At 50.8% G+C, this 25984-nt stretch overlaps 1 protein-coding gene across 1 annotated transcript in view; it reads left to right on the top strand.

Moving 5' to 3' along the window:
• Positions 1-25984, top strand: part of CAPN8 (calpain 8) — a 68364-nt gene that overhangs the window by 20834 nt on the left and 21546 nt on the right. The window contains exons 3-11 of the mRNA XM_087424395.1: positions 9454-9572; positions 10120-10253; positions 11088-11256; positions 12287-12370; positions 13854-13939; positions 16680-16754; positions 17476-17636; positions 20438-20613; positions 21859-21872. Coding sequence (XP_087280521.1) covers positions 9454-9572; positions 10120-10253; positions 11088-11256; positions 12287-12370; positions 13854-13939; positions 16680-16754; positions 17476-17636; positions 20438-20613; positions 21859-21872 — 1018 coding nt within the window. The remainder of the gene's footprint in view (positions 1-9453; positions 9573-10119; positions 10254-11087; positions 11257-12286; positions 12371-13853; positions 13940-16679; positions 16755-17475; positions 17637-20437; positions 20614-21858; positions 21873-25984) is intronic.

Below are 25984 nucleotides of genomic sequence, written 5' to 3'. Positions count from 1 at the left end.
TCTGACAAACTAACCCAGATTGCTCTGCACCCTCCAGGAGATCTAACTGCTTTGTAGATTTTACGACCTCTGCTTGTGCATGTACCTCCCAGCTGTGATAAGATGATAACTTTGTTCTTTTGAGTTCCTTAGGAATGTGATGACCCCCAAACATTGTCTATGCTGACAGCCATCATCAATGAAAACTGAAAGATCTGGTGTGGCGACTCCCAGTCTGTAACACCAGAGGGTCAACATTCCTAACCCCCTCCTCTATAACCCACCAGCCTCCATAACTGCTGTAAGACTTTGTGCCCCCTTAAGATGGTTCTTTGAGACATTAGTCGCCATCTTCCCCCTTGCTAGCAAGCTGTAATAAACTGCCCTTTCTCTGCCACCATCTTGCTTCTCGACAGTTGGCTTTTGTCTCGTGCTGAGCAGATCGTGCCCTTTGTGCAGAAACAAGGAGGTGGTGAGGGCACGGAAAGTGAGGATGGAGAGAGGCTAATGAGGAGCTGTGTGTGGTTTGAGGGGAGGAGAGAAGGTTCCTGAAATTTCTTGCTTGTCTTGCCCAGACGTCTAGGGCAAATATTTCCAGTGGTGATAATCCTTTTGCTCTGCAGTATGTGGGAAAGGCAGCAAGCTAATTATCTTGCTGGGCTGGTCCTGGCTCTGACACTGTGTGTGTGACCTTGGAAAGTCACTCAACTGCTCAGGGCCTCAGCTTTGTCATCAGGAAAGTGGGGATTAAATACCTCCTTGACCTGGTACAAAGCCTGAAAGATTCAGATATAGGAAGGCACTCTCCTTGTGTGGTCCACCCGAGAGGTGGTTTCAGGGAAACTCTTGGAAGGTGAAGGGTTGAGCCTAGAATGCATATTTTTCTCATCTCCACTTTGTAGGAACTCACCCTGCCCAGAAACCACTGGGTTAATCTACTTTAGGATTTACCAGGATTTATTGTGGGCAACTTCCAGATGCGCAAGGCCCATTAACTGGAAGTCCATCTGCAGGCTCAAAGAAGGTGCAGGTATCTGGCACTTTCCACCTGACCCAGAGCAGGAGGGTGGGAACACAGTGAATGGGTTCAGGTGGAGCAGAACCCCGGGTAGGGGTTGATGATTGCAATTATGATGTGACTGCTGTACCCGGATGCGTTTCCTTGGGCTCAGAGTGGTCTGTTTGAGAGAGGGTAAAGAGACCACCACAGACAGAGCCTGAGAACTGCGCCCCATTCCAGGAGGCGCTGAAGCTCCTGGATACGGAAGGCGCTGGAATTTTCCTTATCTGCAGATATGTGACTGATTGTGGGAGACTTTCTGAAAGCTCATCTCAGCCAGCTCCTCTAGAGTCACTGGGTTTGGCGCTTAGCACATGTCTGAGATCTAAAACTGGTTTGATCCTTCTCAGGAGCCCTGCCTAGCGAAGTCAGGAACTAAATTTAGTCCAATTCAGTTTAAAACTTTGTCCAATCCAATAACTGAAACAGTCGTTTAAGGCCTAACTCGGTCCCTTTTGGGTAACCGGTTGGTCTTCCAGATTCCTCTCCTCTGCCCTTCTTTCCAAGATGGCGCTGGAGGACTGGCCCGCCTGGATCCTCACGTGCGGGCTGGCTGTGTTGGCTGAGCTGTGGTTGGCCTGGTTCCTCCCTGGCCTTCTGCTGGTGTCCACTGCTGGCATCACACTGGTGGCCTCTTGTCCTTTATTTGTTGAGGCCACAGGGGAGCTGAGGGGGTTTTCGGAGAACCAGCCAGGCATCTCTGTCCATCCACGGCTCACCACTTTCTTAATTCTGGGGAGGCCACCCCGGTTGGTGCAGAATTTCTCTCCAGAGTGGTTTTCTCTCTGAGTCCTGGGTGGGGAGGGCCCAAGAGACCCTCGGTCCTCTATGCTCACTCAACCCTTTTGGGCACCTCCTCCCTTCTCTGGAGTTTTGAAGCCCACCTCTTACAGCTCTTCCCTGAAGCTGTATTGGCAAGTGGGGTCAGGTAGACCGAAGCTGGCTTACCCACAGGGAACCATTAATCAAGATACTCAAGAGGTACTCTAAAAATATTATGTCTACTGTTACATGTGCGTCTTTCATATCTTTTATGTCCTGATGTCCTCTCTACCCAACTGGAGATTTATATATATATATATATGTTCACAGACATTCCTCTTGTTACAAATAAGTCCTTTTTGCTTAGTATCCAATGATCCTGTACAATCAACTATGAGGCACAAACCCATTTTACAGATTAGAAAATTGAGGATCAGAGGAGATAAGTGATTGTTGCAGGTCACTTAGCAGACATGTAGGGGCCTGAGGATTTAAACCAGGCTTTCTGAGTCCAAAGCCTGTGTTATTTCTGCTCTTGTAAGCTTGTGGGCTTCTCAAGGGCAGGGACCATGTCTTTTATGTCTCTCTCGTCCTGGAGTCCTGCAGAGTGTTCCCCCCACTCAACATGGCGATGCTTGCTGAGGGCTGGTGAGTGATGGTGACATATGAGAACGACCCCCTAGACCTGAAGGGAGGAATCTCCCTAAGTTGTTCTCCAAGGAGGATTGGAGGCTGGTGTGATGGGGGAGATGTAATAAATGATTTGAAGAGGCCGGAATGTAAATAAGGGTTCTGCTCTGGATGCTCGGAGGTGTGAACATGACTGATTTATTCACTCCCCTGGCCCGGTGTGCCACCCAGCCAGCCTGTGCAGGCACTGCTACCAGGTGGCGATGTGGCTTGGGAGAGCAGGTGACAATGATCTCAGAGTGGACTGGAGCCCCGAGGATGCCCAAAGGCCATGGCAGAGCTGGAGTCAAGTGTCTCCAGGGCTGGCAGGCAGCTGTACTCCAGGGCTAGGCCTGGGGAGAGGGCAGAGGGGTGTCTGCGGGATGGAGTCCGGCCACAGAGGAGGGCCAGGGCTGCAGGGTGGGGTCACCAGGGACCCAGTTGAGCTGATGTCTCCCAGGTTCAGAAATGTCTCGCTTTGCCTCAGCTTGTGGCGGTGGGGGCTGGCATCTGTATGATTTGGAGGGAAGGAAGAATGGTGTAATTATATGGCTCAAAGGGCCTGCAGGAGGTCAAAAGGTCAAGAGGTTACTCTCCCCATCCAGGGAGACCTGAGTCTAAGCATGCCGGAGGGCTTCAGTGGAGCCAATGTTGGCCTCCGGGTAAGATGAGACCCTACTTCTGACATGGTTGCCAAACTTGATGAGCAAGTCAGAGAATTCCTTTGGCTGTTACAATTTTCTTCAGCCAGAGAAGACAGGAGTGAGAGAAGGAAGGGGGAAGGAGAAAGGGGCTCTCAGAGTAGTGATAGGCTAAAGAAATATTGTTATCATCATCATCAGTGACATTGATACTGAGCAATTGTTTACCACTGTAGACATGCAGAGCCATTTTCTCCAGCCTCCCTCCCGTGCAGAAAGACTTTCCTCAGCCCCTGATTTCACTGTGGCTGTTCGGGCTCATTAGGTCTCAATGGGGAGATGATCCACCATCCCCTCGCCCCAGGGGACGTTTGACAATGTCTGAAGACATTATTGCTTGTCACACTGGGAGGCAGGTGCTACTGGCATGTTGTGGGTGGAGGCCAGGGATGCGGCCGAACATCCTACAGTGCACAGGACAGCCCCCACGACACAGAATTATCCAGCCCAAAGTGTTGATAGTGCTGAGTCAGGGAAACCCTGCTCTAGCTGGGTACACGATGTTATAGGAGATTTATTAACTAAGACAGCCAGCTCTAAGTTCTAAATCTGCTTCTAGTCTTACACAGTATTAATATATGCTGTTTTATCGCTCCCTGTTTGAGCTCTCCACTGCAAAATGGGCTCAGTCATAAGACTTCCCTGCTGGTAATCAAGGCGTGAATTTTCAAATCACTTCTGACAATTTCCTACCGAAGTGGTTCCCTTCAGTCAGTATTTTAGGCTGGGGTCTGTGAAAGGTATGAGACCCACTTCGCCTGCCCCCAGGGAGCTTTCCGTCTAGCCAGAGAGATGGGAATTGTCAGCAAAGCAAGAAGAGCCACAGTGTGTGCGTGTGTTTTAACATCGTCAAAAAGGCAGGAGTTAAATGCTGGGGGCTGGAAAAGGCATGTTCACCAACGGGAGGGAGAGAAGGAGGCAGGCTTCTGTGACCGCTTAGCGCTGACGTGCAGAGCGGAAATCGCGCCTGTGTAGACAGCCTGCGAGCAGCCTCATACTCATGAGCAGGGGCAGGATGCCTCAGCTGTAATCAAATATCGAAGATGGATTTTTACAAAACGAGCACATATTAGCAGGGTCGAAATCTCTGCATTACACTCAGCTGTGCAATCAGCAGAGCATTCTGTATTCTCCTCGACTGTTCTCAGCCTGCTGGGGAGCCCCGAAGGCCGCTGACCATGTGTGGGAGGGAAACTTTAAATTAGCCAATTAAAAGTATTTCTGTCTCTGCCTGTTTCAGGTTCTCCTCTCTTTTGGATAAATGTTCCTCTTTCAATGACTGTGTGTGGTGGTTTTTGCTTCTTCAAGGCGCCTCTCCAGCCTCCCCAAGATGGCGCCTGCATATAAGGAAAGCCACTGTCCTCCTTGTGTGCCCGTGCTGTCCTCTGGGTGTTGGCTGGGCTCCTGGAGATGTGACTGGCGTATTGTGTGGTTTGTTCTCTTGGTGCCCTCAGGGTCCAATGTGCCTTCCCTGGCTGACTCAGGCCCACCTCAGTGCGGGCTAACACATCATGCCGTCCATCCAGACCCTGAGCCACACAGTCACCACAGCCTCAGTAGTAGGGTTGACCTGCCTTTCCGTCCTGCCCTCAGCTCCATCACCATCTGACAGCAGAGGGAGCACTTGGGGGCACTCTTTGCCATCTTCTCTCTCCTTCTTTCTGCCTAAATACTCCACGTTGCCATTTTTATTCTGTTCCCGGAGTCCCCAGTGGGAAGTAGGGCATAAGTCCTCTCTGCTTTGGCTTCCCTTCAGTCTACCTGGGATTTAAGTCTTGTTCCCACTCTAACCATTGTTCATCCTCAAAGTGGGGGCGGGGCTAGTGCAGGGGTTCCCATGTCTGACCTCTTCTCCTCATTTCCCTCCTCTCTCCTTCTCCATGTAGCCCGGAAGCATCTCCACTTCCTCCCTTGGTGTTCGAGAAGTTCCCTTAAGTTACAGCCTGAGTTTTCTCTACATATGGCTTATAATAATGCTAGGTGTTCAGACCTTCAAGCTTTTTTTGTGTGTGTGAGGAAGATTAGCCCTGAGCTAACATCTGCCAATCCTCCTCTTGTTGCTGAGGAAGACTGGCCCTGGGCTAACATCCATGCCCATCTTCCTCTACTTTATATGGGACGCCGCCACAGCATGGCTTGACAAGCGGTGTGTCGGTGCGCGCCGGGGATCCAAACCCAGGCCGCTGCGGCCGAGCGTGCGCACTTAACCGCTACGCCACAAGGCCGGCCCCCAGATCTTCAAGATTTGATCATAATATGTAAAGGGAATTTTGAGTTTAGAGAGACCTTTTTTAACAAAGGCTGACTCAGGATTATTATTTTTTGATGGACTTAAAACATTTTTTGGCAGGGCAGAACAATGACTTCATTGTTATGGTTGGGGTCTGTCTGAAGTATTCTGGAAGGTCCCGAAGCCCACTGACGCAATAGGTGGCAGGTTCTAGGGGATTATTATTTGAGTGGAATACAAAAAAATAAATTTATTATTTTAATAATATTTAATATTTTAATAAATATTAAACCCCTTACATATATAACCTGAATAAGGAGTAGGAATAATAAAGCTCAGGGGGTTCCCCGACTTCCCATGAGGTCAGTGACCCCAGACACTCTAGCTCCGTGGTTGGCCAAACCTCTAACCCATGACCAGCCTTCACTGGAGGTGGCTGGGGAGGAGGGACCTGTCCATCCAGATTATTTCCCAGGTTTTTTGTCTACCTTATTCACCACCAAACTTGGATCCAGAAGCCTCTTGGCTGCTTTTAGAAATTAAAACTATGCTCAAAGATGAAAGCTGCGTCTCCACCGAGAAGAACCCAACGGATGTGCCACAGGCTTCAAGGCAGGTCTCCAAAACAAGTTCCTGAAATATGTTGAGCAACAGCATAAATGTCCATCCTCCCAAGAGGAGTCTTTGAAGGGGAACACGCTCATTTGGATATGTTCCCTAGAAAAAGCATCTCTGTCGTGACAATCCATTCCCACTGTAGACAGTCCCTGTCCGGGATCCAAAAGCTCGTGTACCTGCTGCCTCTCCTCAGAACTGGGCGCTCGCCGCGAGAGCCGCGTGGACCTGCGAAAGGCAGGAGTGAGGCAGATGCAGAGAGAATTAAACTCTCCTCCAGCTGGGCAGCCCCTTTTGATGTCAGCAACCGAGGGACATTTAGTTTCTGTGCCTTGAATTGTAATGTCTCCGGAGTGTTCTAGGTGGGCTGTTGGAAGCAGCTCGGGCCGGGAGCAGAATGTCGGTATCAGAAGAGAGACAGGGCTGCGCCCAGTCGTGAGGGCTGTGTGGCTGCTCTGATCTCCATGAGAGACCACCTGCCTCGCAGGGGGTTGCAGAGCAGTCACCTCGTCCACTGCCCAGAGGCCTGTGCCTCGGTGACTGTCCTCCCGTGTCTGCCCCTGCCCCAGAGCTTTGGAGGCACAGGCCCCCGATGTTGGTGGAAGCGGAACCTGTCAGGTTCAGTGCACGTCCTCGTGGGCTCCACCTCCCCACACCGAGGAGCTTCAGGTGCAGACATGTGTAAGGCGCTGTTGGGGGTTTGCACAAAAACAAAATCTAATTGATTCATTTGGTCCCTTGTTAATTTACTTTCATTCATCAAACATTCATTGAGTCCCTACTGTGTCAGCCGCTGGGGATGGCTGACGTCTGGGGATGCCCACATGAAGGAATCCACATCTCTCCCTGCAGGAGGAGATCAGAGAAGAATGGGGAAAGAGACAGCTCAAGTGGCGCAGGAAGGGGCTGGGGGCTCTCAGGAGGGAGCGCACAGGGCGCCGAGGTGGGTCAGCCATCGGATCAGGAAAGCTTGGCCAAGTAGCTGAGGCGCAAGTGGAGTTCTGAATCCAATCTGGGTGATGGCTGTGCTCTGAGGCAGTTTGTGGTCAGCTTTTAGAGGAGTATAAATGAGGTCTTTAGGAAACACAAAGAAAAAGAGGTGACTTGTGGCTGGAGGATGAGAGGCATTGCGGAAGGCTTCACGGAGGAGAAGAAAGATTCAACAGGTGGCGTTGCAGCGAGGATTTTGCTAGCAGAGGGAACAAATGAGGAAGCATGGCAGTGGAAAAGACCAAAGCATGTTTTATGCACATCCAAGTTAGACTGGAGATTAGATTCAGGGTGGGGGTGTAATGGGAGAAAGACGGGGGGGGGATGTGGGAGGAGTCATATTGTGAAGGGTCTTGATGCCCTGTTAGTTTTTTTTCAGTCTTAAGCCGTGGAGGCAGTTGGATGTGTTTGAGCAGAGGAACGACATGGTCACAGGTGTTAACAGGAAGGAGATAGGAGTGAGGGGAGGAAACTGTGTTTTTTCATTCATTCTTTGGAAATCGCCTTTTTTTTTTTTAAAGATTTTATTTATTCATTTTTTTCCCCCCAAAGCCCCAGTAGATAGTTGTATGCCATAGGTTCGCCTCCTTCTAGTTGCTATACGTGGGACTCGGCCCCGGGTTGGACGGAGAAGTGGTGCCTTGGGGCGTGCCCGGGATCCGAACCCGGGCCGCCAGCATCAGAGCGCGCGCACTTAACCGCCAAGCCACGGAGCCGGCCCTGGAAGTTGCCTTTCAATGAGATGCTGCCCCTCTTAAATCTTCTTTAGTGAGAAGCGACAAGACCATGACTGCCCGTACCAGCTCTGTCTCCCCCCGCCACCAGGGCTGGCCTCACCGGGGAGCCTGGCTGCCTTCAGGAGGATGATGTTTGTCAGTGAAGTGGGGCCGGGTGAGAGAGGGAGGCGGGAAGCAGAGTTGCCTTCTAGATCGAAGAGCTCTTCCAAAAGTAAATGTGTGTGTGTGTGTGTGTGTGCGCGCGCGCGTGAGAGAGAGAGAATATGAGGTTAGTTGGGGAAAGCAGGAGGAAAAGGAATTAACTTGGGACCAAATCATGAAGCTCTTTGTTGAGAGAGACAAGGGCAGACAGAGCAAAGGGCTTTCCAGGATAACCCGGTGATAGAGCCGTGCTGAGCACATGACAGATTCTCAGAGGTGGGTTCCTGGGCCATAATTTACTTACCTGAGTCTGAGAAAACCATGGGGTATTCACTCTTGGACTATATATGCAACTTCGGCCAGCGTTAAAGGAAAACAGAGCTAGACAAGGTCCTCAGAGGGCCTCCAAAATGTGGAAGGGGCTTCCATCTGAAGGTACATTGAAGAGATTCAGATTTTTTTTTTTATATGGAAAAGGTGGAGGCTGAGACACATAGGCAGGATTTTGGAGTCATCTGAACTGAATGAATGGGAGAAACTTGTCACCAAACCCCAGCCTCCTAGAGGTAGGGCTCTGTAGTGAAACTGGAAAGAGGCAGCTGGTGCGTCAGTGAGATGAAATATCCTTTCACTCAATGAGAAGCACGCTTAGGGACATTGAGATCTCAGAGACTGGTGTGGAATAAGCCTATGAGTGCATGTGAGCCAAGTTTACATCGGTTCCAGGATGATAGATCCACCACAGGATGTTAGGTGAGCAAGAAGCGTCTAGGGCTTATGCTTAATCTTTTGAAGTCCACACCATGGGTGACAATGACACCTTCCAAGAAAGTGCCACTCAGTGGTGCGGGTCTGGGAGGTCCTGACTTGCACAGAAAGGGGTTTTCTGTTTTCTTCTACATTAACTTGGCTCTCCAAAGTGACCAACACCACGCCCTAGGATTTTAAACCTCTTGACTTTTATTTCTTCTGCCTCATATTATGATGATTTAATGCTAATCAATACCTCAAGAGCGTTATAAGCAATGAAGCATCAAGGCTGTCATGGCGAGCTCTGAAACACAAAAGGGCAGTCCTGTAAACAGACGTGTGGGGCCAACTCTCCATCATCCAAGGTCATGTGGGGCAAGGAACACACCCGCGCACACACTCACATGCACACACGCTCACGCATGCTCACACGCACACATCCTGGGTTGGCTAAATAGCTTCAATGATTCCTCCAACCAAATGTTTTGTCAGAGTTGCTAATAAGGGACCAAAGAGACTGGTTTTTGCTTCTTTCTTTCTATTTTCTAGTCACTAGTCGAGTGCTTAGGAGATGTGAAATGGTCAGCGTGCAGGGGGCGGTATGGAGAAGCAAAGAACTTCCGATGGAGTAGGAGACTTCCAATGAGGCAGCAGGAGCTGACAGCTGCCCGTGACCTGGGAGGAGGAGAGTCTGACTATCTGACTTAGAAGGGAGTGGTGTGACGTGGGCTCTGGATTGAAGAGGACAGTGAGGGTCAGAGAAAGCAGGGCCCTGCAGGTCTGGCCTGACCAGTGTGTGTCCCCCGTGACACCGTGCAGGTGACTGCTGGCTTCTGGCGGCCATTGCCTCTCTCACCTTGAATGAAGAGCTGCTTTACCGAGTGGTCCCCAGGGACCAGAACTTCCAGAAGAACTACGCGGGAATCTTTCATTTTCAGGTACTGTGCCTTGCTCACGGCCCTTGACGCCCTTGATGCTACTTTCGTACTCTCTGGGTCCTACCCCAGATCTACTGAGTCAGAAACTCTGGGGGTGGGGCCCAGTAGCCTCTGTTTTAACAATCCCTCCAGGTGATTTTGATGCATACTTGAGTGTGAGAACCACTGATTTAACATATCCGTCCAATTACCCACGCGTCTATCCCCCAGCTGTCTCCCCCAGGCCGTGTGGCCTTGAGGAAAGCACTTTGGACTGAGGGTCAGGAGATGTGGGTCCAAATCACCCACTGTCACCACTGCGTGATGCTGGTCAAGTTTTCTTACCCACAAACTCACCCTTGACTCGGCATTTCCTGCTTTCTCTGGCATCTCCTACGTGCACGGATAAGTAAGACACAGATCCTGCTCTTAAGGAGCTTAGAGTTCATTGAAGGTCCGAAGCTGGACCACGGATGAGCACAGAGGCGCTTTCCGAGGTCCCCTGAAGAGACTCCCTCTGCCCGTCAGCTTCTTCCTGTGAGCAGCTGCTGTGTTTTCGCACCCCCAGTTCTGGCAGTTCGGAGAGTGGGTGGAGGTGGTCGTGGACGACAGGCTGCCCACTAAGGACGGGAAGCTGCTCTTCGTGCACTCGGAAGAAGGCAATGAGTTCTGGAGTGCGCTGCTGGAGAAAGCCTACGCCAAGTAAGCCGGGCAGGGAGGAGCTAGGAGACTCCACCGCCCCCTGGAGGGTCTCACCTGCCCCCTCCCCAAACTCAGGGTGTCAGGCCCAAGTCCGTCCCAGCACCTGGACCCCCATGTCTGTGTCCCTCTGTAACTAAGAGAAACAGAAATTTGGGCTATGAGTTGAAAAGCGCAACTCTGTTCTGAGTGAATCTGTGAATCAGGGGTAAGCCTTTTAGCCTCCCTGCCCCCTAGCTTTCTCCTCTTTCGAACCTCAGGGTCAGTTCTTAGGTCAATGTGAATCTTTAAAAGAATGATGAAGAAGAAGAATAAAACAAATGTACTTAGATACCAGACTCAACAAATTCTCTACCCTTTGCCCAGGAGTCATTCTCCTTCTCGCTGGTATTCCATGTTCAAAGCCTTCTTTTGGGGTCTTTTAATTAGTCTCATTTACTGGTACCCTTTTCTGCGTCCTCAGTGCCTTTCCAGCCCTATTCCCAAAGCAGGCCCCAGGGGATGCCTCTCGGCCTTGAGGGAGGGTCCCCCCTCCCTATCTATGCCCCAGAAACCCAGAAAGCCAGGGCCAGCTCTGGAAAGGTTGCACTTTGCTTTTTCTAGGAGGGGGTGGCCCGGTGAGAGGTGGTATGAGGTTCGTTCCCGGCCAAGTGCTGAACTGGCCACGTGAGACCGTGGCCAAAGCACCTTCCTGGTCCACCACAAAATTGGCCAAGGGCCCTCCTTTACCTTCCAGACCATGCTGTCCTAGCACCGCCCCTGCCCCTACCTTGCATGGTCCCCTCGTGAGGTTGCTAATGGCTGTGGATAACGCACGCTTTCTTTCTTTTCCAACAGGCTCAATGGTTCTTATGAGGCTCTCGCTGGAGGGTCCACAGTGGAGGGGTTTGAGGATTTCACGGGCGGCATCTCTGAGTTTTATGACCTGAAGAAGCCGCCAGCCAGTCTGTATCACATCGTCTGGAAGGCGCTCTGCAGGGGCTCTCTGCTGGCCTGCTCCATTGATGTGAGCCATGATGATTTCTCTTGCCCCCACTCCCCGTGTTGGTAGAGAAGGGACCAGACACGGGGTGAGAGGCCTGGGAAGGCTTTGGGCCAGAGCAGCGTCTGGGACTTACTGAGCAAGTCTGATGACATATTGGTCCCCAGCGTGTGAGAGCTGGTTAAGACCTAATTAGTGGGGAGGAACTGAGGTTGGTCTCATGGTAGGAGCCCCAATTTCCACTAATTGTTAGAGCCCCTTTAGTCCTGTGGGAATTGCCCTAAGAATGTAGCCTTGATCCCTGGATCCTGGGCCCTGCCTTTGCTACCTCCCTTTTGCTGAGTAATCTTGGGATTTGGGAAAACAAATGTGATGATTGACAATGCTTGATGGACTTTGAGATTGCTGAAGGACAGGGAAGAGGCTATGAACCAGGGTCATGCCCTCTCTGGGGGGTTGGCTGTATGGAGTGCCGAGGTGACGTGGAGACAGAGCCTAGGGGTCACCAGCCCTGTGGTCTGTTGTCATCTGCCCCTCCACCTGCTCCTCCTTCCTCTCCCGCTCTTACCTGATGATCTCAGACACGTGAACGACAAGCGTCTATGAACATCCCAGCAGGATATGTGTGTTTTTGGTGGAGAGGTGATATGGGGATCTGCGGGGTGGGCTCTGAGAGAGGAAGGACGATTGGGAAGCCCACTCAGTGACAACCTGGAGAACCAGGACTTGTCCAGAACATTCGTTGTGGATAATTAGTCTTCTTCAGGCAGCATGGGGTCGCTCTTGGGGAATTCATGTCTTCCCAGTTTCCTGGGGCATTTTAAAGGCTGGTAAGTCATATTCCAGGCTTAGCAGCCACAGAGCCCCCTGTCTGGAACTGCAGAATTAAAGAGGGGTGAATGGAGAGGGCTCTGTTTACCAGAGGTTCATCGTTGCATCTGTACCTCCAGCCTTGCACTGGGGCCCCCGTGTCGTGTGTCCTTTGAAAACATCATAGGACCAGCGCCACGAGGTCAGGGTCAGCCACCCTGAGTGGACTTGATTCTCAACCCAGGTCTCCAGCGCAGCCGAAACAGAAGCCATCACCAGCCAGAAGCTGGTTAAGAGTCACGCATACTCTGTCACTGGAGTCGAAGAGGTAAAATCGGGCGAGGGGAGGGCAAGGGTGATATGTAACGATATTGCCGTAAGTCCAGGGCATCCTGGAGAGGAAGAGAGAGGGGATAAGCGCCAGGAGCTTCCCTGCCCTGCAGAGGGGCAGTCTCTCTCTGGCTGCACAGAGCCCTGGCACCACACGTGTGCTCTTGCTCATGACAAGGGCCCTTCTGACACTTACCCACTCAGAGGTGGATAACGTAACCTCTCTGAGCTATAGCTCTATGGGCTCTAACTAAATGCAGGCTCTCCTCTGAGATGTAGCCAGGAAGAGGATGAAGGTTCTGGAGGAAAGTTGTAGAAATTGTCAGTTAGATTCTACACTCATTCCAAGAAGTATGTTTGTGCAGGTAAAGCAGTGGAAACCCGTAGGATCCCCAAAGAGAAAAAAGGCAGTAATACCTGCCCCAACTTTCAGAGTGGGGTATAATAATGGGAAGGAGCACACGTATTCCTCACTCTCCAACCCAAGGAGAAAGCATGAGCTATAATTTTCATTATTCTTATTTACTATATTCTGCCTACTTCCAAAAAGAATTTGAGGTGGCTTACAATGAAAAGTGTAGACACAATAAGACCATACCAATCTAGGCTAAGACCAATCGAGGCTAAAGACATTGCAACAATTGAGAAATTAATTTTGCCTTTGGGTTTCCAGGTGGCCAAGGCAAAAAGGGAAATGCAATGGGTGTCTCAGCTCTTGTTACTTATTAAAATGGCATTAATGCTTATTACATGTGTTTGTGTTTGACAAATATGCTCTTTAATCAAGTCAATTCCCAAATATGAATTGAGCACCTATGTGTAAACATTGGGCTAGCATATGATGAAAGATACAAAGGAAAGTAAGACACTGAAGAATTAACAATTCATCTTATTTGTGTGGGTGTGTGCAAATGCAAGCACGGGGCTCATAGTGAATGTTCAATAAATAGTAGGGGAAGGAGGTATGTATGGGCTTTGGAGACAGACTGCCTGGGTGCCTGTCCTCCATCCTGGGTAACTTAACCTCTCTGAGTCTCAGATTTTTGAGCTGTAAAATGAAGATAATAACAGTACCCAGCTCATAGGATTGGCCTGAGGCTTAAATGAGGCATTTGAAATGCTTAGCACTGTGCTAGTCGGCAGTACATACTCAATAAATACGAACTGCTGTGCTATTAGTATTTGTTTGGAGGGCGTTTATTATTGTTAGGTCTCGTATATTAAGAACTGAGTCAACCACAAAATCTAAATCCAAGTTAAAGCAGACATAAACTTGTTTTTGTGCCAGACTCACTATTTATTCAACCAAACTGAAAAATAGAGCAGTTGGCCGACGCCTGACAACATATGTTAAAAGAAAATAAAAGCACGGTTGTTTAGGGACATTTGAAAAGTTGAATGCAAATCCTGTCAGGTGCAGACATGAATGCAGGGCAGGAGGGTGCAGCAATTCATTTGCTTTTTGTGTGTGGACCTCGCAGGTGGATTTCCGGGGCCGTCCAGAGAGGCTGATCCGGCTCAGGAATCCGTGGGGTGAAGTGGAGTGGACGGGAGCCTGGAGTGACGAGTATGTTCCTTCCTCTCCCCCACAGTCCTCGCCTCCCCCGAGGAAAGGCGTCATGCAAACACACGATAATCATGAGACCGATGGTAGAGTGAGTTCGGCAGCATTTTCTGTCTATAGATTACACAGCCTACTTAGAAAAGAGTATTAATGGTTCCAGGCTGGGAAAAGCAAAACAAAACCCACTTAGCTGTTGTCTTTGATTCTGGATCTTGGCTTTGGTGTTTGCGAATTTGGCGGCTCAGTTGAATTTTGTCTAGGGCTGGAGGGTTTGCCTGTTTCCTGCCTCCCATGCTGGTGATCCAAAGGTGAGATCCGTCACTCACCATCGGATTCTTTCCATTCCACAAACCCTGGTCACTCTGATGAAGGCCAAAGCCATCAGTACCAAGAGGAAACCATGCTTAGAAAGCAGAACTCTGGCGCACTCCACTTCGGCGGCCTGGGTTCACAGTGGATTCCTGGCGTAGACCTACACTGCTCATCAAGCCATGCTGTAGGGGCGACCCACATACAAAATAGGGGAAGATTGGCAACAGATGTTAGCTCAGGGCCAATGTCCCTCACACACACAAAAAGAAGAAAGCATATCTCCATCCTAGGAGCCCACTGGCCGCAGCAGCCGATGCTCACTCTCCCCATGAACTCATTATGGGATGAGTGTCGATCTTTCCCGAAAAGTCATTAATGACTGGAGAGGTTCTTCTTGGGCGGGCCTCTCCGCTGGGCGGAGGAAGTCAGTCAGAGACAGTGACTGGACACTGAGGCCTCCGTGGTGTCCTGGGACTGCTGTGCCCTGGAGTTGATGTCACAGTGATGCAGGAGGATGGAGAGAGCATGGAGCAGTTTCCGTCTTGGTTAGCATTGCTGGCCTGGGGAGGCAGGTTGGCGCTGGGAAAGGAACTAGAATTTGCCAGCATCATTGATGAAGAGCCGTCAGAAATGGGAATGGTCATAATAATAACCCCCAATACGTCCTTAAACCTCGAGTGTGCCCCCATGTGCTGTCTGCACTCGGTGAGGCCACTGGGGCTCTTGAAGAGAACTTTATTACATTTAATCACACATCATTACTGCTCATAACTGTGATACTTCCCTTCAGGTTTGTGTGGAGAGGAAATATGTGTCCCTAGGGCCACAGATCGGCCTTCTGTATTAGAGATTTTTTATTCCACTGCCTAAGATTGAGCAAAACTCAAAAATTCAGTTCTGCCAACTGCGCAAAAACAATGTCACACCAAATGAAATTGAAACCCCGAGTTTTGGTCATTTTAACCAACAGCTGTTTACCAAGCTGCCTGAAGGGCTTCTCTGACTTTGTCTCCTTTTCTTGATGCCACTCAGTCTCTAGCAGGCTGGGACAGGTCCAAGGGTGGGAGGGGCTGACTGGTGAGGCCCATGTGCTCCATCATGTAGAGATACAGCCTGGGGTATATTTATACGTTGACTGCTGCGGGAGGAGGGGATGCATCTCTGAGCGACCATCCGTGGGCTCAACCCAATGTCTACTTAAATTAATTTTTTTTTTTGTTTGTTTATTTTTCCCCCAAAGCCCCAGTAGATAGTTGTAGGTCGTAGCTGCACATCCTTGTAGTTGCTGTATGTGGGACGCGGCCTCAGCATGGCCAGAGAAGCAGTGCGTTGGTGCGCGCCCGGGATCCGAACCCGGGCCGCCAGCAGCGGAGCGCACGCACTTAACCGCTAAGCCACGGGGCTGGCCCTCTACTTAAATTAAACAAATTTTTTTCTTAGTTTCAAAATACCAACTGGGAGATTTAGGTCAGATCTAGAATTCTCCAATGTGTCCCCTTATCTTTGTTTGTAACAAGCACGTTCTGAGATTTGGTTCTGATCCAATGAACGTTTCAATGAATTAAAGACGCCCTGGCAGCTCTCCCGCCTGATCCCTCGGGGCTCCTGGAGGCCAGCTGGGAGGGAGAGGCTGGGCTTGGGTGCGCCCAGCTTTTCTGCAGGGAAGGGGAGGTGTTTATGTATTGCTGAAAGTATTCAGGGAGAGATTTTTTTATTTTTTAAGACCGTTCTTGATACTGCTCGGTTATTTAGACGTTGCGTAGATATTTCAGGAAAACCTAGCTTTGTAAAGGTGAGGTAGCTGGAGATGGCATTTGAACAGAGTGTGTGGGTATTGCCACCAAAAGGCCACCAGCAGGAGGTCTCACCGGGCAACATTCCTTCAGGGAAATTGCCATAAATCTGGGCCTGGTTGTCCTTCTTCCGGATCAGGAAGTGGACCATGTCCCTGTGTCCAGAGATGCTCAGACCCTCTGCAATATCTTCACCACAGCCTGATGGATAAGCCTGAATGACAATTTACTAATTGATCCTGGCGTGCGTGCCTTCCTGTGACAGGCGTCCTCACCTCTCCTCTCTTGGACTTCCCTGTTCCTGTGATCAGGGGCCTGGGAGTCTTAATTAGAAATGTAAAACTTGCCTGGAGAGTGAAATTAGAGCAAAGCCGTGGAGCGTGTTTCTGCCGCATGTATGAGGTCACCTTGCCAGTGGCCGTGGAGTCCGTGTCCCCGGCCTGCGTCCCCTCCCCACACACTGTCTGTCCTGCCTTTCCTTTCTGCCTTGCTTGTTTTTTTTTTTTTTGGTATTCCATTTCTGGCTCTTCGAGGGAAATTTAGCCGCAGTAAACACCTCACACTGCAGCAAATCCTTCAGGAACGACCACCCCTGCTTCCTTTTTTTAAAGAAATTGAATTTTCTTATTTTTCCCCAGTGCGCCAGAGTGGAATTACATAGATCCCAGGCAGAAGGCAAAGCTGGACAGGAAAGCCGAGGATGGAGAGTTTTGGTGAGAGAGTCGTCTCCCGGGGAGCTGCCCCCTTCGTTGTGGGTTCACTCCCAGTTCCGATGCGGGGCAGTGCGTCTCTAAGGTGTTCCAGAAATTCGACATGATGCCCGGTCAGGGGGCTTTCATTCTTCTCCCCTTTTTACCCTAGTGTAATTCTACCTCTCCACCAGTATGTCTAAAGCGTTGAAACCGGGCCATCTGGGCCCTCAACGGGTCAGCTATCAGCCTGTCTTCCTCAGTTGCTGTATCTTTCCAATGAAATAAGGGTACTGCTTCTGTCTCTTTAAGTCTAAGATTTAGCTTGCCATCAAAATAGGATAACTTCCTTCGCGGGTGGGCTAAGGAAGAAATGAGGACGCCCCTTGAATATGACACAGCTTAGAGGACATCTCTATGCTGGACACCGGTCAGAATGAAATAGGAGAATGCTTCTTGTAGGCTTAGCTGTAACCAACCTGGAGACAGGGCTGTGTTCTGATTGCCTCCTGGGGTCTCCTCCAGTTGACGGTCAGTTTCTGCTTGGCTGGTTAGCTATGTGCGGGGGCCTCTCTCATAAGAATGGAGAGGCTAACGATAGTGAGGAATTTGGGCAAGTCTCTGTGTGTTTGTGTCAGTGGGCTCACATGGCCTCTGCTCCTTCCCATGCCCAGTAGACCTGCCCTCCACCACCTTTCCAGCCCAGCTCTCTTGCCCCAGAGCCCTCTGGTCCCTCTGCCTCCAGGATGTCTTTTGCGGATTTCTTGAGGCAGTTCTCGCGGCTGGAGATCTGCAACCTGTCCCCGGACTCCCTGAGTAGTGAGGAGGTGCACAAGTGGAACTTGGTCCTGTTCAACGGCCGCTGGACGCGGGGCTCCACCGCGGGGGGCTGCCAGAACTACCCAGGTAAGATGAAGGGCTGCCTGGGCCCCAGCTCCTCCTGGCTTGTCCACCTTGAGCTGGGTGTCTTCACATATTCATCTTTGGACATGCACCCCTTGCACCCCGTTCTCTGGCTCCTGGGCACCCCTTGGAGGCCCAGCTCCACCCTGGGGCTTGGAGGTCAGGGCAGCACGGCTGGCCGGTGGCTCTGCAGCCCCTCACCTGAGGCCTGATCTCAGGTAGCACCATTCTTCACCATATCCCTGCTTCAACCCACCTGCCCCCTGCCCGCAAAGGACGTGCTTCTTTGTACTAACCGTGCTCTTGGCACCCTGCGTTAAGGTCTCTTGTTCTTCTCTTGGGCTTCCGCCATCCCCACCTGACCCAGCTGCCTGACACCCATCCCGCTGGGCTCTGGGACAGAGCGGCTAATGCGCTAGAGGAACACAGGAGTGACATCTGCTCTTTCAGTTGACTGCGTCCACCAGGGCAGCCATTTGCTTTGTGTTTGTGCCTGAGTCGGTGGTGGAGGGGCCTGGCGTGTGGGCCGGGATGAGCACACACGGGGCATGCGAGCGGCCACTCCCTGCTCTCATGGGAGTCATTGGCGCTCCATCCCTGGGGAGATATCTGGTGCAAACCGTTGCCTCTGCACTAACCTGGGCCCTCATCTTATGAAAGTTGGGACGCCTGCCCGGGTGACCAAAGATCGCTAATATATCTGTATGTAGGCTCCTCCTAGGTTGAATCAGCTGAGGCAGCTCCTGAGGAAGAACCTGAAAAACGACCCCACATCTCTAAGGAGTAATGAAGGAAAGCAAACCCACTCTCTCCACTTCCCGCCTCCCCAGACCCCGCGCTCCCCCGCTCTGATGGTCTGATGTGACGTGTTGATTGACTAGACTGTAAGCACAGGGCAGGCCAGATGCTTTCTTCTCAGGACAGAGCTCATCGCGGGGCTGCACTCAGTGCTGTGGAAGCGGCATTATAATACAGTCCCATACAGGTGCAGGTCTGGGTCTCGACTGGATCTCCCCAGCTTCATGCCCCATCCAACCCAGAGCTCCCATTTGTGGCTGCAGAGATGCGTTCGGAGCAGAGAGGAAGGAGAGTGGATCCTTTCCTGCCACTGTCGCTCAGCTTACCAGCTGGGGACCCTGGGGGGATCTTTTCCCTTTTCTGAACTTCGGCTTCCTGATCCTCAAAACGGAGTGATAATACCCACCTTCGGAAGCGCCTTGTAAACCGGGTAGCGTTATACAAATGGGAGGTATTATTTTTATGGCCCATTCTCTTCCTCCCGTTCTGTTAAGGAGTAAACAAAAAAACATAGGGATTGTAGTAATGTTGCATTTGGGAGAAATTAAAATATGCTCACCTTTAGCACGCTCTTAGAAAATGCATAGGAAATTTGCCTGGATCATTCTGGGAGCTCGGAACTGTGGGGAGTGCCTAAGGTATCTGTGCATACGGAATCGCTATTCCCACCTGTGCCCCCAACTAGCTGTCGGGGAGAGATGGATTGTTCCTGCCCTTTGGTAATGATGTAAATATGGATGATTATGGAATTATCTCTGTCTCCCCCGGAATCTACAGATATTTGGCTTTAAAATCAACACACTTGTGCCCTAAATAAAAATTCTGGAAGTTGGAGATTCTGGGAAAGTGGAGTTGAATAAGTAATATTATTGTGAAGAAAATATAATAATCAGTGGCTCTTGGTCACCTGTGAATGCCTTGTGTTTTCATCAAGTTGGACCCTTAGAGGATGTAGGAACTCCCCTCCTCTCTCGACTCCTTTCTTCCCCCAGGGTACATCATTATTGAAATTGTTGAGGCCCTAGCATGGAGATGCCTGTCAGGTCCATCTGCTTCAATTGCGCTCTGCTGCTTGACTCTGTCATAGAACCGCTGTGTGCCCTTGGATGAGCCATTTGACCTCTCTGTGCCTTGGGTTGTGTAGTCACCATTTTGAGAGATTTTTTTAAAAAGTCACCTTTGAAACGAAGCAGTCTTTTAAAATATCCGTAGGTGGTGTGGCGGGCATGCTTCTTAATTGCCAATTATTATTCCTCATGCATTATTAAATGACTTGCTCTTGAAGGGAGTGTGTCTCATCAGTGGGCTGCAACGCCAAAGCCATCAAGTGAGGCCCCTGGGCCGATGGACAGAGGATGAGCAATCAGGGCTCTTTCGGGCTGTGATCTGAAGCAGGGGCCCTCTCTGAGGGAGAGCACATGCCCATCAGGCGGGGCTTTCCTGGGGGCAAGAGTGGTGGTCTTTACAGCCCATCAGCAGAGGCCTCCTGGGTAGCTTGTCTCCTCTGGACTTGGTCCTCATCTGTGCCCTGGGACATGCTTTTTACCTAGAGATCTCCCTTCCTCCAGGAGAGGAAGATCTTCTGGAGATCTCCCACCTCCAGGAGGTGGGTTTGTCTTCACACGCCAGGAGCTGAGAACAAGGAGCTGTCAACCATCTCCCCAGGAAGACTTGGAGGTTCCCTCCAGGGGGCCCAGGGTAGCCCTGGGAACATGACACCTTGAATACTCCCTGTCAAGTGTGTCTGGGCCCCTGGTTGATCAAATGGGCGAGTGCAAAGTTTCCAGATGCCATGGGATGTGTCTGCTGGTGTGTGGGTGGGGTAGGGAGAAAGGAGGGGATGCCTGACCACCTTGTAAAGAAAACCTGCCGAGGCCTGCTTGCCAGGCACGGTTTGGTGAGAGTTCTCTTTCATTGGGATGATCAAAGATCTTCCTTTTCATTTTATTCTTCCTCATCTCCTCACCCTGCTGCGGGGGAACCACCATCTCCCGGGTGACTTCCAGCCACTTACTGGACCAACCCCCAGTTCAAAATCCATTTGGACGAGGTGGATGACCACCAGGAGGAGAACGAGGGTGAGCCATGCTGTACGGTGCTGCTGGGTCTGATGCAGAAGAATCGCAGGCGACAGAAGAGGATAGGACAGGGCATGCTCAGCATCGGTTACGCTGTCTACAAGGTACTCCTGAGCTGGGGTCATCCTTTATTGCACACTTGACGTCTTTGGTTGGAGTATTTTGGCCAGTAATTGTAGTGTAACTTTCCTATTGCTTGAATATTCCTAATCAAGCATTCTCTTTGCTCCTCAAAATGCCTCTCCCAAGGGCCTTACTGAGCCCTGAATTCCACACTTAGAGATTCATTCCTATGCCGTATAAGTCTCTGCTGTTAACGTTGAGACATGTAATTCATCAAACTCTGCCTGTCATTGAGGGCTCAGTGGAAATGCGCCTATCAGACTCTTTCCAAGTATAGGTTTCGCAGGAGACAGGAGCCAAGAACATGGGGCACAAGGCATTTGAGGTGACACAAGGAGTATGAGGGCATCACAGAGTGATGGGGAAGGGAGGCTGGATATGGGAGCCAAAGACGTACACTCTCCTTCTCCTTCGGCAGCTTTGAGACACTTGTTGGGACACACGAGGCATGGGCTGGGGTGAGAGAAGCCACAAGGCCATTTTAAGTTCTGGTGTCTCTGGATTGGGGACCACAGCTGGCTCTGGTCAGGCGGCACTGCCTGGCTCAACATGCCAATTTGTGCTGGTAACCTCCCCTCTATGGATTTCACAGCTTCACAGATATGTAAGAGCAAGACCTTCAGGTCTTGACAAGCCTAGCCGGGAACAAATTGGCATCCACTTTTTCATACAGGCAAAGACTCCTTATAACAAATTCCGGAGGGATTCGTGTGGTTGTTTTTTTACAGTTGTGTTGAAACTGAATTTCTTGGGGAAAAATACAGTGCTAATCAGGATGACCAAGAGCTGGCTGGAGGCCCAACACCTCAGTATAAATTACTGCATGAAAAAGAAGTATTGTAATAAGAAACCAGTAAGGAAAGTGCCATTGTCCAGTTCATACCCCTCCAGCCTCTTTCTTTCTCCTATTTTGGAACTTAGGGCCTTAGAGTTGAGGGTGTGTGTATGTGTGTGTATTTTATGTGGGAAGCATGGGAATTGGAAAATAATTGCTGCTTGGTGGCAGGAGAAAAAAATTTCAAATAAATGAGCTCCAATTCTACTCCAGCTTAGCCCTTCCATCCGCACCTAGAATGTAAATAGCAGCAAACCAGATTCTTTGCATATAAGGATAAATATCCGAGGAGGCACTTACTGTATGCGTGTCCATTCAACGCGCGTTAGGGAGCATCTACTCGGTGCTGGGTGCTGTGCGGGAAGTTGAGACACGGAGGTAAAGCACGCAGTTACTGCCCTCCAGGTGCTGACAATCTAGAGGGGAAGTCAGACGAACGCTCTAACTGCAGGGCGGGGCAGATCCGCTATGATGGGGGACCAACATAGGGGGCTGAGGGCTCTTCAGAGAGGGACAGCTTCACCACGGACAAGACTTTTGATCAAGGCTTCAAAAGATGAGCTGGGTTTCAAAGGTAGAGAAAGAAGAACATTCCAGCCAGAGGGGGCACTATGTGCTTCCTGACAGATGGAAAGGAAATGATGGTTTTGGAGAGAGGGTAGTAGGCGGGTATGGCTGCAGGGTGGGCTCCTCAGGGACTGTGGCTGCCGGTTCTTCATCCGCCAGCCCTACTTTATATAACCAGAGCAGCAAAGCATTCTTTCAAAGGGTCGTGAGCCAACACACTGAAATAGCTTGTTTGGCATGGCATTTGCTCTCATAAATAATATATACAGCATGTCAATTTTTCAGACATCACATTACAGCTTCTTATAAAATAGCCCCATGTGGGTGATCCATGAGCCTTCTTGTGGCCAGAGGCATATAATTTAGAGCATGACATCTGAGAAAACAAGCAGTTTTAAAGTTAGGTTGAGGGGGATATAGTGTTATAGGGAGTACCTGGGGTTGTAGGCGTACCTGGGGTTGTAAGGGTACCTGGGGTTGTAAGGAGTACTTGGGGTTGTAAGGAGTACCTGGGGTTGTAGGGGGTACCTGGGGTTATAGGGAGTACCTGGGGTTGTAGGCGTACCTGGGGTCATAGGGGGTACCTGGGGTTGTAGGGGGTACCTGGGGTTGTAAGGAGTACCTGGGGTTGTAGGGGGTACCTGGGGTTGTAGGGAGTACCTGGGGTTATAGGGCATACCTGGGGTTATAGGGAGTATCTGAGGTTGTAGGAGTACCTGGGGTTATAGGGGGTACCTGGGGTTGTAGGGGGTACCTGGGGTTGTAGGGAGTTCTTGGGGTTGTAGGGAGTACCTGGGGTTATAGGGAGTACCTGGGGTTGTGGGGCGTACCTGGGGTTGTAGGGAGTACCTGGGGTTATAGGGAGTACCTGGGGTTGTAGGGAGTACCTGGGTTTGTAGGGAGTACCTGGGGTTGTAGGGGGTACCTCGGGTTATAGGGTGTACCTGGGCTTGTAGAGAGTACCTGGGGTTATAGGGAGTACCTGGGGTTGTAGGGGGTACCTGGTGTTGTAGGAGGTACCTGGGGTTGTAGGAGTACCTGGGGTTGTAGGGAGTATCTGGGGTTGTAGGGGGTACCCGGGGTTGTAGGAGTACCTAGGGTTGTAGGGGGTACCTGGGATTGTAGGGAGTACCTGGGTTGTAGGGGGATGTAGGGGTTGTAGGGGGTACCGTTCTCTGACCCCTGTATCTGCCTCCTCTAGCTTTAAATGTCTGTATACTGGAGTCTAGTTTGAGGTTGAACACCTGACACTGATTGAGAAGCAACCAGAAACCGCAAAGGCTAAGGAGCCATGCTTGTCGGGGCCTCGTCTCTCTCCCCTGTTACCTTCCTGCAGTGACAACAGGCTCATGCCAGGCAGGCCTGTCGTTTGCATTCAGGATCCTGCATTTCAAAGGTGACGGTCCCTTTCCATCCATCAGTGGGCAAGGGCTAAGGCCTGCTCCCTGCCTCCTGCTCCGGATTTGTGCAGGCAGAGGCCCCGCGGGCTGGCTGGGTTCCCGCCCGCTGACTCTGGGCTGGGTGGATTCAGAGCACATTGCCAGCAGCGGTGGGCGTGCTGAATGGAAAGCAGCAGGGAGGTTTGGAGAGTCCCTGCTGAGGGGGGTGAAGGCTTTTAGGCAGGAGCAGAGGAAGATGCCATGAGGACCTCTGCTCTTCCAGACACCCAGGGCCACTGCATGAGTGGTTTTGGTTTTAAACTCAAAATTAGAGGAGTGACAGTGACCCTGAACTTTTCTACCTCTGCTGCCAATTATAGATGGGGGCACCGGAGTGAGGATGCCAGCTGATCCACATTTTCCTAATTTTTGTTTCTGGGGTTGCAGGCAGTTGCCCACGGACCCAAGCCATGAACAATGCCCTTCCTGTTCTGGTCCAGAGCCTGCATGGCAGGGGCAAAGCGGGGAAAGGACCCTAGGGCATTTGAACACCCCTCTCTCCCCTGGACGTGGGAGGGCTCCCACTGTGCAGCTGAGGGCTGATCTCCTGTGCAAGCCAGCATTCTCAGTCACAAACAATAGAGCCTACCTCTACCTAGACTAGTGAAAAGAGAGTTGACCAGATCATGTAACCAAACCAAGGGACGGGAGGGCTGCTTGGGACAGGGGACTTGCATGCTAACAAGACCCTTCCTGTCCACATCTCCTCTCTGCTGTCAACGCCATTCTCCTGGTCCAGCTTTCTTCACAGTATCCCTAATATCAAAGGACAAAAGAAGGGTCCCCTTCCTTAGTTGCAATTCAAAAATCCCAGAGAAGTCTCTGATGGACTCAGCTTGGGTCGTGTGCCTGTGCCAGGACCAATCACTGTAGCCAAGGGCAGGATGGATTATGGCTCAAGTTGGGTGAGAAGCCCATTCTGGGTAAGCCCTTGATCTGGAGGCCAGGTCTGTAGGTCTGTAAGATGCTAGCTCTCACTTAAACCCCACAGTTATTACTCCTGAAGAATTTGGGATCCTGGTGGATGATATAACTAGAAAGCAAAGTAAAGAAGTGGAACATTTTTTTTCCATTCAGATATCTAGGGCTCGGTAGTCTACAGATGGCCTTGAAATTCATCAATGACTTTCCAGTTTTAGAAATGATGACTAGTCTCTTGCTTTAGCACAACTTCCTCCCGAGGGGCCCAGGATTGCAGTCTGTCTGCAAGATGTGGGGAGGGACGCAAAGGCACAAGGGAAGGACTTCGGCACTCAGGTGACCTGTTCTTTTCTTCTGTCCTGTAGGTCCCCAAAGAGGTATGTGAGTGCAGACAGAGATGTCCTTCCTTTGGTAAGAAATAGCTTTGCCACCTTCATGGATGGGCACGCAGCAGCACCTACTTCCTCTAATGGAAGCCTGTTCTCCCACAGACTCCCCCATCATCTGGTGAGCTGGTAACTCTGAGAGTTGGTAAGGACAATCCTGGGTCCCACCTGCCAGGCCCCCGTGGAAGGGGACAGTGGTGACCTTTGCCCCCGTGTGCCTGGTGGTCTGATCAGAATAAGATGATTATAGCGCACCTTAGCTCCTATTTATCTAGCCAACAGAAATAAATGCCCTGATCTCTAATAAGAAAAGGAAGCACCAACTCTATCTTTTTGGCTCCCGGCTTTTCCTGCGCCTCCTGAGGGATTTACAAGTGGATTAGAGAGACGTATCATCATTGTCATACTCACATCTGGGGTTTCCTGCTGCCATCCAAGGCCTCACCCAGCTAGCCCATCTGCCTCGACCAGTTGAAGGAGAAGCCTCAGGCAGCACTCCTGGGGAGGGTACTGGCATCGCTTGCTTGAGAGTGCATCCTCGGTGGCAGCCAGTGCAAAGTCAGGCCCCATTTGTTCTGGCCTAGTGAGCCTCTCCTTGTCTGCACGCTAGAGACACCTGGAGAGCTTTTAAAAATATCCGTGCCCAGGCTGCACCCCAGACCAATTATAACTCTGGAGTGATTCCAATGTGCAGCAGAGGTTAAGAACCCGTGTTCTGTCTGGGGCTCCCCCGGCTGGAGTGAGTTGCACTAATTATGGAGAGGTGTATTTGCCCTGTTGCAGTCTTACCCCCTCTTTCCTGGGTTCCCAGGCTCGGCCAGCTATGTAGCATGTGCCAGTGACGCCAAGTTCACAGGCTCCAGCCCATGTCTTGTTTCAAGGCTGCAGACTACGATTCTACCTGCCTGTTGGCTCACGAATACATATTGTCCATTATGGAGGTAACAGACAAGGGAGTATGGGTGATTTAGAGCACACACCTCTTCACTACTAGGAAATAATTAGATCCAAACCTAAGTTAAGTCTGGTCGATGGTGGTTCCCATCAGAAATGCCCCGTTTATAGGAGAGAGGTCGTATGCACACACAGTGGAGCTTCCCCTAACACACCTCCCAGTGCCCTCAACGTGTCACTGTGGATTCTGTGCTCTGCAAGTGCCGGTGGGTCTCCAATCAACGGTTCTCAAACCACTGCCTCAGAATCC

Source organism: Ceratotherium simum, chromosome 36 (assembly GCF_057802395.1).
Source record: "Ceratotherium simum simum isolate JZ-2026a chromosome 36, ASM5780239v1, whole genome shotgun sequence".
In the NCBI taxonomy this organism is placed as follows: domain Eukaryota; kingdom Metazoa; phylum Chordata; class Mammalia; order Perissodactyla; family Rhinocerotidae; genus Ceratotherium; species Ceratotherium simum.
The sequence above is the reverse complement of the archived record's forward strand: the minus strand, read 5'-3'. Positions and strand labels throughout refer to the sequence as shown.